General features: G+C 40.7%; 1 protein-coding gene across 1 annotated transcript; it reads right to left on the bottom strand.

Moving 5' to 3' along the window:
* Positions 1-214: 214 nt before the first annotated feature.
* LOC139134414 (kappa-type opioid receptor-like) lies at positions 215-1198 on the bottom strand. The gene has a single exon (XM_070701276.1). It carries the CDS (start codon positions 1196-1198, stop codon positions 215-217), a length of 984 nt encoding a protein of 327 aa, XP_070557377.1.
* Between the last annotated feature and the right edge of the window lie 12253 nt (positions 1199-13451).

Here is a 13451-nt window from a genome sequence, read left to right as displayed (position 1 = left end):
ATCCCAATAACCGAAAAGGAATATATCATCATTTAGACCATTAAGCTATGCAAACACAACAAGACGTGGAAAAAACCCCGAAAACTGCCTTTAAAATTATTCCATTGATTGTTCAATTGTGAAATATACATGAGAACGAGAACGGAGCAGAAAAACTGGCCAGTAAAGGCTTTTAAAGCTAGTCTGCAACAAAGGTGAAATTATGACTTGACTTTCACAAATTGTTCATTGAGAGGGGCATCATTTGCAATTCGTTGTGATAATTACCACCGCTCATCCTCCTACTTATTTCGGCGTCAACTGTAGATTTGGTGCGTTGTGACTGCAAAGGGCGCTCGATTGCAATGCCTCGGGCAGATTGGTTATGAGAAAAAGCCTTCCTGAACGCGTGCCGATGATTGCCGCTGGGTATGTTGTAGAGAAAGGGATTCAACGCAAAGTTCAGTATCATCATCAAGGGGGACAACAAGTTCATGCATTGGTTGAAGTTGCTGGCCATGTCGACGCTCGGGAAAAACAGAGACGCCGCTGAGAGCAACAAAAGGTAGACATTCGGGGCGTTGCAGACGAAAAACACTACGGCGATAATGAGGCATACGCCCAGAACTTGCTTCTCCTCGCTGAGCCTCCTTGCCGACGAGTTTGAGAGGCAGGACGATTTCAGACGAAAGTTGCGGGCGAACTCCTTGGCGATGAGACTGTAGAACATGACGACGAGGAAGAGGAACGTGACCGTCACGATGGCGAAGATCAAAACGACGGTGACGGCCGCTGTTCTGCCGACGAAAACGGTGACCGTAATGAACTCACACAGGCCCAGGGTAACACCGATGACCCACGTCACCGCGATCAGAATAAGGACTCTGTATCTGTGCTTAATGAAGCCGCTCTTCATGGGTCTGCAAAGGGCCACGTACCTATCAGCGCTGATCATTGCAACCGTGGTCACTGACGTGAAGGTTCCGGTGTCCATGACAAGAACCCGTACGAAAACGTAGGTGTCGGTGTTCGTGAATGAGTACGGATACAGAACCGGCTGCAGTAGCAGGCTGACCAGGCAGAGCGCGTCAGCGAAGGCCAAGTTAATAATGTAGTAATTCGGCAAGGTGCGCATCGTTGGAACTCTGGCCACGACAAAGATGAAAGCCGTGTTACCTAGGACACCGACTGATCCAAAAGTGATGACCAGGACGAGCATGGTAACGCTATTAATCCCGCACAATGGCCTATCTGTGAAACACATCTCTCCCAATGTGTTATTCGAACCGATAACAAATCCACAGGAATCGAGCCAAGTATCATTCATGTTTGCTCCCTTACGTACCTTCCCCGTGTCGTTTCAGAACAGCTCAAAAATACAGCAGCTAATCACACACCTGTCGTGGGCGCAGCATTAGTTGGCGTGGCAGTCAACAACGTGCATTATATCCGACACTGTGATGAACCCTGAACACAAAGCTCCAATTCACTTTGAACATTCAGTTCCCGATCAAAAATAACTGTTTCCGCAGCTTTCACACGATTCGATACCGACTTCCGTCGATAGCGCCAAATATTCACGCACTAGGCTGTGGCTTGCAGGGAATGTGCAATGCTTATCATCGGGGGGGGGGGGTCCAAAGCAATCTAATACCGTCTCAGCTAAACACTTCGACGTCTCCCCTCCCTAATCCCTCCCTCGATGACATTTTTGCTTCCTATGATTGATTGGAACGTTGATAGAAGATCTGTCATTTTGATGGAGCGCTGTATCTTTAAAAAGGCGTCCAACTTCGGAAACTAGAGATATACATGAGCGCGATTTGAGAAAGTCTGTCAACTTTCCGAATTCCAGGATCTCCAGTATTTCCCATATAGTTTGTTGTGACTTCCATTTAAACCACTCTGGCAAAGATCGAATGCAATATCCCACGACGAAGACGAGTCAAGGGTATGCCTGACATGTCCCTAGACAATTACACTGGTTGTTGGAATCGTCGACGCCACATGGGATTGTATCTAGTGTCTCTCTTTGTTTAGCTATTTTAAATTCTTTAAACCTAACATCAGCCATAAGCATATAGATATAGACCCCCTAGAAAGCTCGGAGACAGTTTTATGCTGGCGCTGACAGCCCTTCAATTTATTAGCCACCCTCGCTGAAAAAATGACTACACCCTTGTGCTGTTCAACGTTGTGTGTATAGTTTGCTTTTATGTGAATGTGTGGTCGACGAGTGGATGCATATTGTTTACAATGAGGCACCCCCTTCGATATGTGAGCCCCGTCATCAAAGATTCACGTCATTATATTAGAAACTGCATCGCCCTTGGTATCTTGTTCGGTTGACTCCCGAAGCTCCGGAGAGAGTTCCACGGGTACATTATTCTGACAGATCTGTAGAGCACATCATAGATGTGGGCAGCCGATTCCTCTCGGTCCCTTCATCGCCAAGATGAATATCTCCATCTACGCTAGAAAAGTCGTCGTGGTCGGATGTAAATTTTCAAAAAAATCCGTACAGTGTTGACGATCACATGAAGATGTGTGTGGACTGGCGCGGATTGATCAACGATAATTGCACGTAACAGTACGACACCACCGGATATATGCTATGAAACTAGTTAGCTCCTGATAGGTACACGAAGCCCGTTAACATCTCGTTATTTTGCTGCACGAGATCGTCAAAGCCTGCTTTAATATTCTGTAAGACATTCTCCCTCAAGAACGTATTTTCATATGGAAAAAAAACATATAAAGGGATATATTTTCTGAGATCTCCCTAGACCATTGTGCACTGGAGATATCAACAGTAGGCAGAATATCGCATATTCTTTAATAATTTATCGATCACAAACTAAAACAATTATATGACCTCAGTATCCAAAAAATCCCGCCTTTTGAACAAGAGCCATTACTTTGAAAATGTATCTTGGGAGAGCAGAACGGCACAGCGCGTCGAACTCTCCTCCTTACGCTGTTGACTGAAAATTCACAACGGTCGCTTAGAAATAGCCTGAGGCTCCTATCCTGTTAATGCTTTCCAGTAGATTTTACCTACGATTAGGACTACATACAGGTACGTACATCACCTTGCCTGTACTTTTACTTCATTGATAGCGATAAAATGTTTCACTCTAAAAATGCTGAAAGTGTTTGTCGTTCCAAATAGTTCTCCCTCCGTGCCCTGGGGGAATGTTTGCGCCGAGTCGGGGAATTATCACCGGTGAAACATACGGAAAGTTAAACCCGGATAATTTTAAGGCGCGGGATACGATCGGAAGCAATATGGCGCGTTCATATTTATGCCAGTTGCAATTTCTGTCAGCTGTTATCCTATTTGAGTTAATAGATTCACTAGTGGATGCCGTGTGTGCTGCCCCACCCATATAAAACTGGCAATTTTAATCAGGTTTTCACCAGACGGCTAATGAGTCTTGATTGTACGAGATGTGAACATTGGACTCCTAAAATGACCTCCTCACGATATTACACTCAACAGATAAGTGAAAAATGTGAACTTGTAAGTGAGAGACGCTTAAAAAAGACATGTATAAATTTGCAATTAAGGCACTGGTGTTTAATATATGACATCGTTTGATTGTCGAACGAATACTGACAAAGGAGTTGATTTATTTATGAGTGAAACTGTTCAGTAACGTCGCTTTGGCTCCCGCTGACTGTATGTTCTGTAAAGTGACCGTCTGTGTGTCTGCTTATCAGTTTGCCTGTCTCTGCCCGGGCCTTAGATTTTGAATAAAACATAAATTTCTCTCCTGTCGTCTCTTCCACTTCTGTCGGTCTGTCAATCTGTCTGTCTGTATGTCTCTGTCTCTGTCACTCTATCTGTCTGTCCAGCTGTCTATCTGTCTATCTCTCCTCTCTCTCTGTCTCTCTGTCTCTCTGTGTGTCTTTGTGCCCTCTCTCTACTTCTTCCTCTCTCTCTCTCTCTCTCTCTCTCTCTCTCTCTCTCTCTCTCTCTCTCTCTCTCTCTCTCTCTCTCTCTCTCTCTCTCTCTCTCTCTCTCTCTCTCTCTCTCTCTCTCTCTCTCTCTCTCTCTCTCTCTCTCTCGCATATCAAGATGACAGACCGGCCTGCTTGACTTCATGGCGTCCAGACCAGCTATCTACTTTGGTCCTGAACAGTATTAATGGAGGGAAATCTGGTGCGGCGGGGGGAAGCGTCAAAAAATTTCATGCAACAGTTTTTCGAGGGTGGTGTCATTTGTAAATCAGGGGAGGGCCACTAACGTTTGTGCAAGAACACGGAAAAGGTCAACTAATGTTTTCTAAAACACTGCGCTGAAATGTAAATGCAGAAATATAAGGACTGTTAGGGTGGTATGCGCCTTCAAAGTAAAAGATTTAAACTTCCACTCAAATATTTCCCTTCTAACTTTCTTTTTGAAATAAAGACTAATCAGAGGTCGCATTGAAAATTTGCTATTCGAGAAACAAATTATCTATTATATTTATATATTTAAAATTTAAAGTGACCCGTACCCCTATATTAACTCGATGGCGACACTTGCAAATCTTCGATCTTCACAAAAAAAAAAACAAGACTGTGAAAACTTCCTTTAATCCATAGGATTCAAAATTAATCCGCACTAGCAGCATAGTAGCATCGCTTTGAGAGTGTGAATGGCTAGTTCCGCCGCGCATCCTACCTTAGGTATACGGGGGAAGTCGTGAAATAGCCACCAGAATGTATAAATGAGACACCGAATTTTTTACTGTGTTTGTACTCTCAGACACGTTCTCTGTGTAACAGTTCAAAAGCGCGTACAACATTTACTTAAAATATAAATATATAACATTATGTCGAACATGAAAGTATCATTAAACACAACTCACGAGAAAGAAAATAATAAACTCTTTTATACCTTGACTTTTTTGTAAAGTTTTATCTCCTATTGTACTAGACACCACTCCTGTAAAAACCGCAAGAAAAAACAATGAAAAGGACATATTTTATCGAACAAATAGGGGAAAAAACAAAAACCAGACCCAGTCTCTAACATAAACATCACCACTGCCATCATCTTCAACAGCATCACCACTTCAGCCACAATCATGACTATCACCACAATTCTCTCCCCTCCTCTTAATCCTCCCCTTGCTTCTAATTTTCCATTATTCCTTGTCTCGTTCCTCCTCCCCCCTCCTCCCCCTCCACCATCGCAGTATCATCATCATCATTATCATCATCATTATCATCATCACCCACATACATCAACGTAACACTGACTCTGATCAATAAATGTAGAATGTAGAAATGAACATGACACTTGTAATGAAAATTATGTTTTTACACATAGGCACAGACAGCTTTTTCGGTCATGCATGTATCAATGATACAGTAAACCTCTGTTAACGTTCAAGGTCGCAACACCAACAGCTGTTGTGTGGTTCCTTTTTACGTATGCAAATTCAACTTTTATATTTACATTTTCAGGTCGAAGAACTCATTCCGCGCTTGCGTAAAAAAAGAAGCTCTATTCCAGAAAATAGTACTCTGCAGAGTTGCCCCTTGAAACCACAAGATACATCATTAATAATAGAAACGTCCTAATGTATTAGGTCGTTTATGCGCCGAATCTGCCAAGCAATAAGAAGTTTGCTGATAAAGGCAATGTCAGGGACGGCTAATCATGATCTGAATCCCTGGTGATGAGAGAAAAATAGTCAAGCTATTAGCCCGCGTTGTTTGTCTCAATGGTGATTTCTCTCCATATTGCGGATTACGCGAGAACGCTTGTTTTGCCGTGATATGCATCATGGGAGGAATGAAAGCAGCCTACGGTGAGACTGAAAATGTGCAAACAAATCGAAGGCAGGTCAGATGTCGATGCCTCAGCCGAATTCAAACATATGTATATTTACGTTTTATGTATTGATATTACCAAGGCAATTCGTTAAGGCCCAGTCATAAAGAATACGCTAAAAAGGGTTGTCTTCTCTCATTGACACAGTGGCGTAAATCCCTCCTTCTATATTCGCAGCAGTGTCTCTTTACTGTTCTGCTCACACGCTCACGTGCGCACGGAAATCCCAGAACCTATTTGACGGCTTTGACGAGATTCAACACCAAGGGGTCAATAACGCCTTGTCAGCGAAGCGATTGTTGAAATCAGTATGGGGGAAACTGAAGAAACATGGTGCAATGGCGTTTCATTGAATATGTTGATCCGTCTTCTCCGATAATATAGTTCCAATGATTGTATTATACTGAACAGTCTATGCGGGCGGGCGTTGCCGTTCTGTGCAGTCAGTGTAAAATCAATGACTCCGCAATAAAACTCCAGGAAACGGTCATGGTGACATTCTACAAGCGCATTCTCGCTCGAAATAAAATAAAATTGCATGCATTCTCAAAATTCGGGGGAAATGTCAAGTGAATCAGGTAGCAAGTATTAAGCCACTATGAGATCAATCTTCCAGTTTCAGATTACCATAGGATATATCAAATCTTCCACCCCTAGGTAGCAGAATTATATAACCCCCCCTTCAAAATTAATTTGACCATTGTTGAGTTTTTGTCATTAGGTGTAAACCTAACAGATGAGACAACCGGTGTACCTGGCTTGTTCAAGATACACGATCGAGTAAACACCAAGCGTCAATCGATCCCGTTCTTTTTCTCTCTATACGCTGCTGCACCTCTGGGACTTGTTCCCTATGAGTACCATCCGACAATTTGAAATTGAAACCGTCTGTACAATTTTCATGTAGACTGCCGTGCACTATAACAGAAAGGAAGAGAGATCGCTTTCACGGTTACTGTTGGTGAACAATCAGGCTGTAATATGTAACGCCGCCATACCCAAAACGAAAAAGAGGCCCGTTTGTGATATCGGCCTCTTTGCCCTCAAAATGCATTGGGCGTTCCCTTTCCTCTAAATTTATCACTGTCGTCTATTTCAGTCTTTTAAGTCATAGATTGCAGATGTTGTGAGGGTGCCGTTTCATGAAATTCTCACTACAGCAGGAGAGAGATGTTTCACATGAGTGGCATTCACCTTACATGCAAATTTTGAGTGAAAAAAAAGGTTTTGTTTTGGTGGTTGTGAATTGTGAAAAAGAACGGACACATTTGGTTTCTACGCAGAAGGTACCGAGGTATTAGCATTCTACTGCAGATGTAGGTACAAGTGTACTTTCAGTGTTAAACATTGCCGATTTTATCATGGTTCAATACGACTTACATTTTGTCGAAAGGCTACACATTAGCACGTTAAGTCCGTCGCATACAGATTTCGTGCCCTGAGTAGAATTTGTCACAGGCACTTCCTGGTTTGAAGTGCTACACTGTCGCATAATTGGCTGATTTTTCCATTTTCCGAAGGATGGCAAAGCTTCCGAATGATTTTGAAATGTGTCTACAGTGACTGTTGTACAGCCTTAATCTATAGATGTAAACCGGGCTTTACCTTATGTTTAAACATGGAGCCTCAAGTACTCGTAATCTCTCAATTTACTGCGCCCATGGATCAAACTCGATCCAACCGAGTAATTTGCCTGTGTATCGGTCCCCGACTTTGGAAATATTGAGTTCGGCCAATAGGTCCTGTCCTGCTAAAATATTTCAGTGGTTTTCTTGCTTGTGTTGATGCCGCTATAATCAGCGAAGTTCCTTTCAATTTTATGTTTTACATTAGTTTTTCCCCCTTTTTTGCTTAGGAAAACTGTAAATCAGCCAATGTAAGACAGCTGTATGCAAATGATCTTCGTCAAAGTTTGACTGTTCCGTATATTATATTTATCTGTCAATACGTACACACAATAAAAACACAAGGATTATACATTGCTGTTTTCGACATCGATCAGTGTTTGGGTGATAATTATAGATGAGAGCCAATCGTCCAACCCTAGCCGATTCACGACAAAACATAAAATAACGATAACATCGATATCTGTCAACTGTGGCTCTTAATCGTGCTTATCAAAAAGCAATTTAGACAATAAAAACACGACCAATAAAAGTAAACCGTAGTTGGGAAGGTGAGACGACGAAGTATATGAGATGTGCCGTATTACGAAGCCAATAAGTCGACAGCTATCGTGGGAGGGCAAAGATATCATCTCTCCCTTTTTTCGCGATTGGAAAGAGCAGCCTGAGGTGTGGACCGTTTAACGTTCAGAGACAACCCGCGTCAAAGAATAACAGGAAATTACCGAGAGAGACACAGATCATTCATATTCTGCAGATATCGGTGCGATCCCCTTACACATTACCTCAAACATTCTATCTAGTCAGCGCAAAGCCCCAACAAGAAAGTGGTTGCTAAACACGAATCTGAACTGAATAAATAGAATTGGGGGTAACCTACTTTGTAGACATGCGAGATTTATTGCATTCATTGGAAAGTGACAAAGTAAATGCTTCAATTGATATTATGAAGGTGATTTGTTAAGTCACTCGTAATCCACCACACAGGAATTGTGGGCTTATCATTGCCAAAGCTACCAGACCACAGCACATTAAACCTTGCAGTTGAAATCGTTCATCTTGTCAACGGCAATTTAAAACCAATTGACTCTAGACCCTATAGCACCAGGCGGCAAACGGACAACGCCATAGGAAGGCCAGTAGCTGTAACTCTTCACTCTACTCCGCAAAGCATGTTGGGAGACACTGTATTTAGCTTGTCTATTCGGCCGATACGTGTATCTATACATGTATAGACTGCATTGTTGTTGTTGATAAGCGAATTCTGGTCCGGACTAGAATTCAATTGTAACTAATAACAATGCATTTCATGTGGATAAGCTAAAGAAGGTGCTTCAAAATGCTTTGAGCAGTAGAACAAGAACTTACAATTGAAATACAATACCAAAAGAGGTTTTAAAAAACATCAAAAGTTACAACTAGTAGCCCTTTAACACTGACGTAGAAGAAAAAGTCGCGGACCTTCCTTGATCTCATTGGAGAATACCGTGACACTAGCTTAAAGAATTGGAAGCGATATATGCATGTTTAAAATGTAATGTGCATGCCCTGCACTAATCCTGGTACTAATCATGTTATTAATCCTGGTATTTGTAGAAAAGTAACAAGAAGAAGCCAGCTTTTTCCCGCAAGAGTAAATTGACGTCATCAATGTTGTCCATACTTGTCTTCATGTAAGCTCTGTCGCAAAACACCGTTGCTTCAGAAGGTTTACTGAGAATGCCAGTTCTTTAAAACGAGGAATAGCTCACTTATTAGAAGTGAGTATGCGAATTCTATATATATACCGACCATTGCATGTAATGTATATATGTATGTATGTATGTATGTATGTATGTATGTATGTATGTATGTATGTATGTATGTATGTATGTATGTATGTATGTATGTATGTATGTATGTGTTTATGTATGTATGTATGTATGTATGTATGTATGTATGTATGTATGTATGTATGTGTGTATGTGTGTATGTGTGTGTGTGTATGTACGTATGTACGTATGTATGTATGTATGTATGTATGTATGTATGTATGTATGTATGAATGTATGTGTGTATGTGTGTATGTACGTATGTACGTATGTACGTATGTACGTACGTATGTATGTATGTATGTATGTATGTATGTATGTATGTATGTATGTATGTATGTATGTATGTATATATGTATGTATGTATGTATGTATGTACCCGTACTCGTCAGAGTATAAGCCCGTGCTCGTGTATAAGCCCTCTTACTGATTTGAGAGGATTTTTGAAAATGCATTACATCCGTGTATAAACCCCTACCCTAGTGTAACTCAAATATCTATCTATCTATCTATCTATCTATCTATCTATCTATCTATCTATCTATCTATCTATCTATCTATCTATCTATCTATCTATCTATCTATCTATCTACCTATCTATCTATCTATCTGTCTGTCTGCCTGTCTGCCTGTCTATGTCATACGTAGTTATTATTATAAGTTGTTGAAGTGATGAAAAGGCATTGCTCTTCTTTGCAAATTTATGCATTCTTTATACAGATCAAAGTGACGTACCTTTGTTAAATGCATGATGATCTTTATATTTTTACAAGTTGTAGGTCATACTACACTATAGTATCTCTCCGAGTTCACTCGATGCACCCAGAAAGGGTAATCCAGCTTTCAGGTATATTGTCTGCTTATCAAGAAAGTCGGCAGCAAAAAGGGATTCAGATGCTGGAATTAAACCTTGGATATCATCAATCATATTAGAGAGCTTTAGTGTGATACATTTTATTGTGACTAACAGAGTACTGATTTCCTGTAACTTAACGTGCTTAGATATCAGCGTGTTGATTAAATACCTTAAAATAGATGCACACACAAGAATACAGAATTTGAAATGTCGCTGCAGGCAGGATTATAGAAATAAATCAGCATGTAAATGGGCCGAATATGTGAACAGTGTGTGAGATTGTCCCTTTGCATGGGATAAAATGTAATACACAACATAAATCTGGATTTTAGGTGATAAATAAACGGCCCATGGAAATTAAAAAACACACACGCAAACAACTATTATACAAAGCAATTACATACATAGTACTTTGAATCACAGAAATTAAAAACGGGTTCTTCGTAAACCAAATCATAGACCCTCGAGAAGGGTGTACACCAGCCAAACCAAAGAATGTGTATGTTTTTTTAGTAATTCCTATTTATCTTGGTTCGAATATTAATCCGTTCAACCCCGGACTGCATTTGGTGTTGTGGTTTTCATCTTTGTCAGACATTTTCATCCAAATGCGGCAAGTGGTTAATGTGCTAAGCTTATAAGTGCTGAAATACTTTAAGATGTTGGTTACGTAAAGCGAAATAAAAAACATTTGTGCGTAACCCTATACCTACCCTAGAACAACCCGCCCAACCCCTATAGACGTTTTTGTCGCGTTTTCAAAAGTATTCAAGTTCTCAAACTTTTACTGTTCTTATGCATTTTAGCCGCCCAAGGGAACGACAAAAAATCCTCCGTCTTACCGACACTAATTTTTGGTGGTATGTTAGGCCTACAGGAAACACTCATATTTTCTTTATTTGGCTCAATATTTACATTTTTCTGAGCGATCGAGAGGCGTTCGGACGACTGCAAGAACTCTATTTTATCATTGATTCATCACTGTAAGGTAATTGCATTTTAATTATTAACAAGTTAAGACACTGATAGAGAGAGAGAGAGAGAGAGAGAGAGAGAGAGAGAGAGAGAGAGAGAGAGAGAGAGAGAGAGAGAGAGAGAGAGAGAGAGAGAGAGAGATGAAATGTTTGTTGTTCAATCTGAATCTGATTCCAGTCCTCAACTTCATCTCATTTTGATCACAGCATCGCTACATTTTCCAGAAGTCGAGTGCAGCATTGCTGAAATCCCAAAGGTAAGATAATTAAGACGGTAAGCTTATGAGACGACTACTTTCGTCGTCCACGAAAAAAAATTCTTAAATCTCACAGGATTGAAAAAGTAAATTTATAAATGTCGCATTACATATGTCGCTGCTACAATTGATGATAATTTCCTTATTTTGTTATACGAACCCAATCGATCTTTCACAATCTCCTCCCTAAATGTCTTTTAACATACAAATTGCCAAGATGATGTCTTATCAATGTACAATATGCAATTTTTTATTATTATTAAATGAATTACAATTATTTACAAGAGTTCAATCGTTCCGAGAAGAACACCGAACACATTATTTGAAAGAGCAGATATAAAAGTTGTGTTGACAAGTTTTACATCGCGGACATTTGGGTATGATTCTAGGAGTAAGCGAAAATTTATCTTTTTGACAGAAAAAAAATGTGGGGGAAAATACACCAAAAGCTTATTTTAAATACAGCTTTATGTATCCGAATTAATTTCTTCAGCTTTGGTTTGCCTTACGATGTATGAAGGCATGACATCGTCGTTCCTGGAGACTTGAATGTGCTCCAGACAAAGACGTACATTGAAAGTTACGAAAAATAAACGTTTTAAGGTATTCAGGAAATGTAGAATTCCCGTTCGTGAAATTCGGGATAAAAATAAACCACAAGAAGAAAATTTAGATGGCAATCACAAGTATTCGTGCATCTTGTGGCAATGGAGACGTAAACTGTGATGGGCATATTTAAGGTCGAATTGGTCAAGGCCGCCCAACTCTCCGCATCACCAGATCTTAGCGTCGAAGAAAGTCTCAAAGCAACCTACACTGTACACGTGCAAAGGTCAGTGAGTACTGCGCAGAGAACATGCCTTATGTATGATGTGAGTCTGCAAATCATGATAAAACGTGCACCAGAGTCCGTGACTTTGGAAACTTTTTCATTCGCACAATTGGTTCAATCCACTGAACGCGTGTCCGCCAAAGCTGGAACCGCCAAGAACGCTTGCGGATCCCGAAAATGAAGCCAGTGTCTCAAGCATGAAAAATATCTATCTATCTATCTATCTATCTATCTATCTATCTATCTATCTATCTATCTATCTATCTATCTATCTATCTATCTATCTATCTATCTATCTATCTATCTCTCTATCTATCTGTCTGTCTGTCTGTCTGTCCGTCCGTCCGTCCGTCCGTCTGTCTGTCTGTCTGTCTGTCTGTCTAGTTATTTTATTTCAATGTATTTACATAAAATAACAGAATATACATAATACACACTCCACCACATCAAATGGAGTCAGGAACGGTATGAGATAAATTATGTCTTTATGTAATGGTGCTCGATGCAATTTAATATCAGCGTTTATCAGTGATTTTTATTCATCCTACGAACGATATTCCCGCTTGAAATACGATGCATATGTTCTCGCTTTCATTTTGAAACGGTTGGTTATTTGCCGATAGCTGCTTCTCTGTATTTGCAGCCGATGTCACAGATAAGTGACAGATCTGTAGGTGACATGATACCCAACTGTATGCCTTCTGCTTGGTGTCAGGCAAGACGATGTCGGTGTGATCACGGTGGGAATTGGCGCCATTCGTGCAAGCACAACAACGAAGATACTGCATCGGGCAAGTCAAAAGCTTTGTGACATTTTGCAGCTGCGATGCAGAAAAAGAGAACCGATTACTTCTCTCCATGATACCTACTATCTCGTCACGGCCACAAGCCGATCGACTTAAAATTGAAGATACTACAGCCGATTTTACTTCGGTCAAACTCATTACGTGTCCGTCGTATTTCAATAAAACAAGTATTCGCATGAGGGACCGGATTTAGGGTTCAAGTTCAATTTAGGAATTCCCAGTGCGCTACTGACCAGTCTACCGATCCTTGTAACTCTTCCGCATCGCTACATAAATTGCCATCGAAATTATTGTGTTTTTTTTTCTCAAAACATAATCCTTAAATATTGTTTGACAATACATTACTCGGTTCAACAGAAGCCACCAACTGGCGCCAATATTAGAGCGAGGGATTTGAGAATGCTGTTCTCGGCATTCGCTGGGTAACACCAGGACAAACACCTCCGAAGCGTAAACCCCTATTATCGCGAATGTTTCGAGGAAT

Source organism: Ptychodera flava, chromosome 6 (assembly GCF_041260155.1).
Source record: "Ptychodera flava strain L36383 chromosome 6, AS_Pfla_20210202, whole genome shotgun sequence".
In the NCBI taxonomy this organism is placed as follows: Eukaryota; Metazoa; Hemichordata; class Enteropneusta; family Ptychoderidae; genus Ptychodera; species Ptychodera flava.
This window is presented reverse-complemented; position numbering and strand designations above follow the sequence as displayed.

What these genes read in the sequence shown, in the direction of transcription:
- LOC139134414 (XM_070701276.1), bottom strand. Translation starts at nt 1,198, where the DNA reads ATGCTCGTCCTGGTCATCACTTTTGGATCAGTCGGTGTCCTAGGTAAC.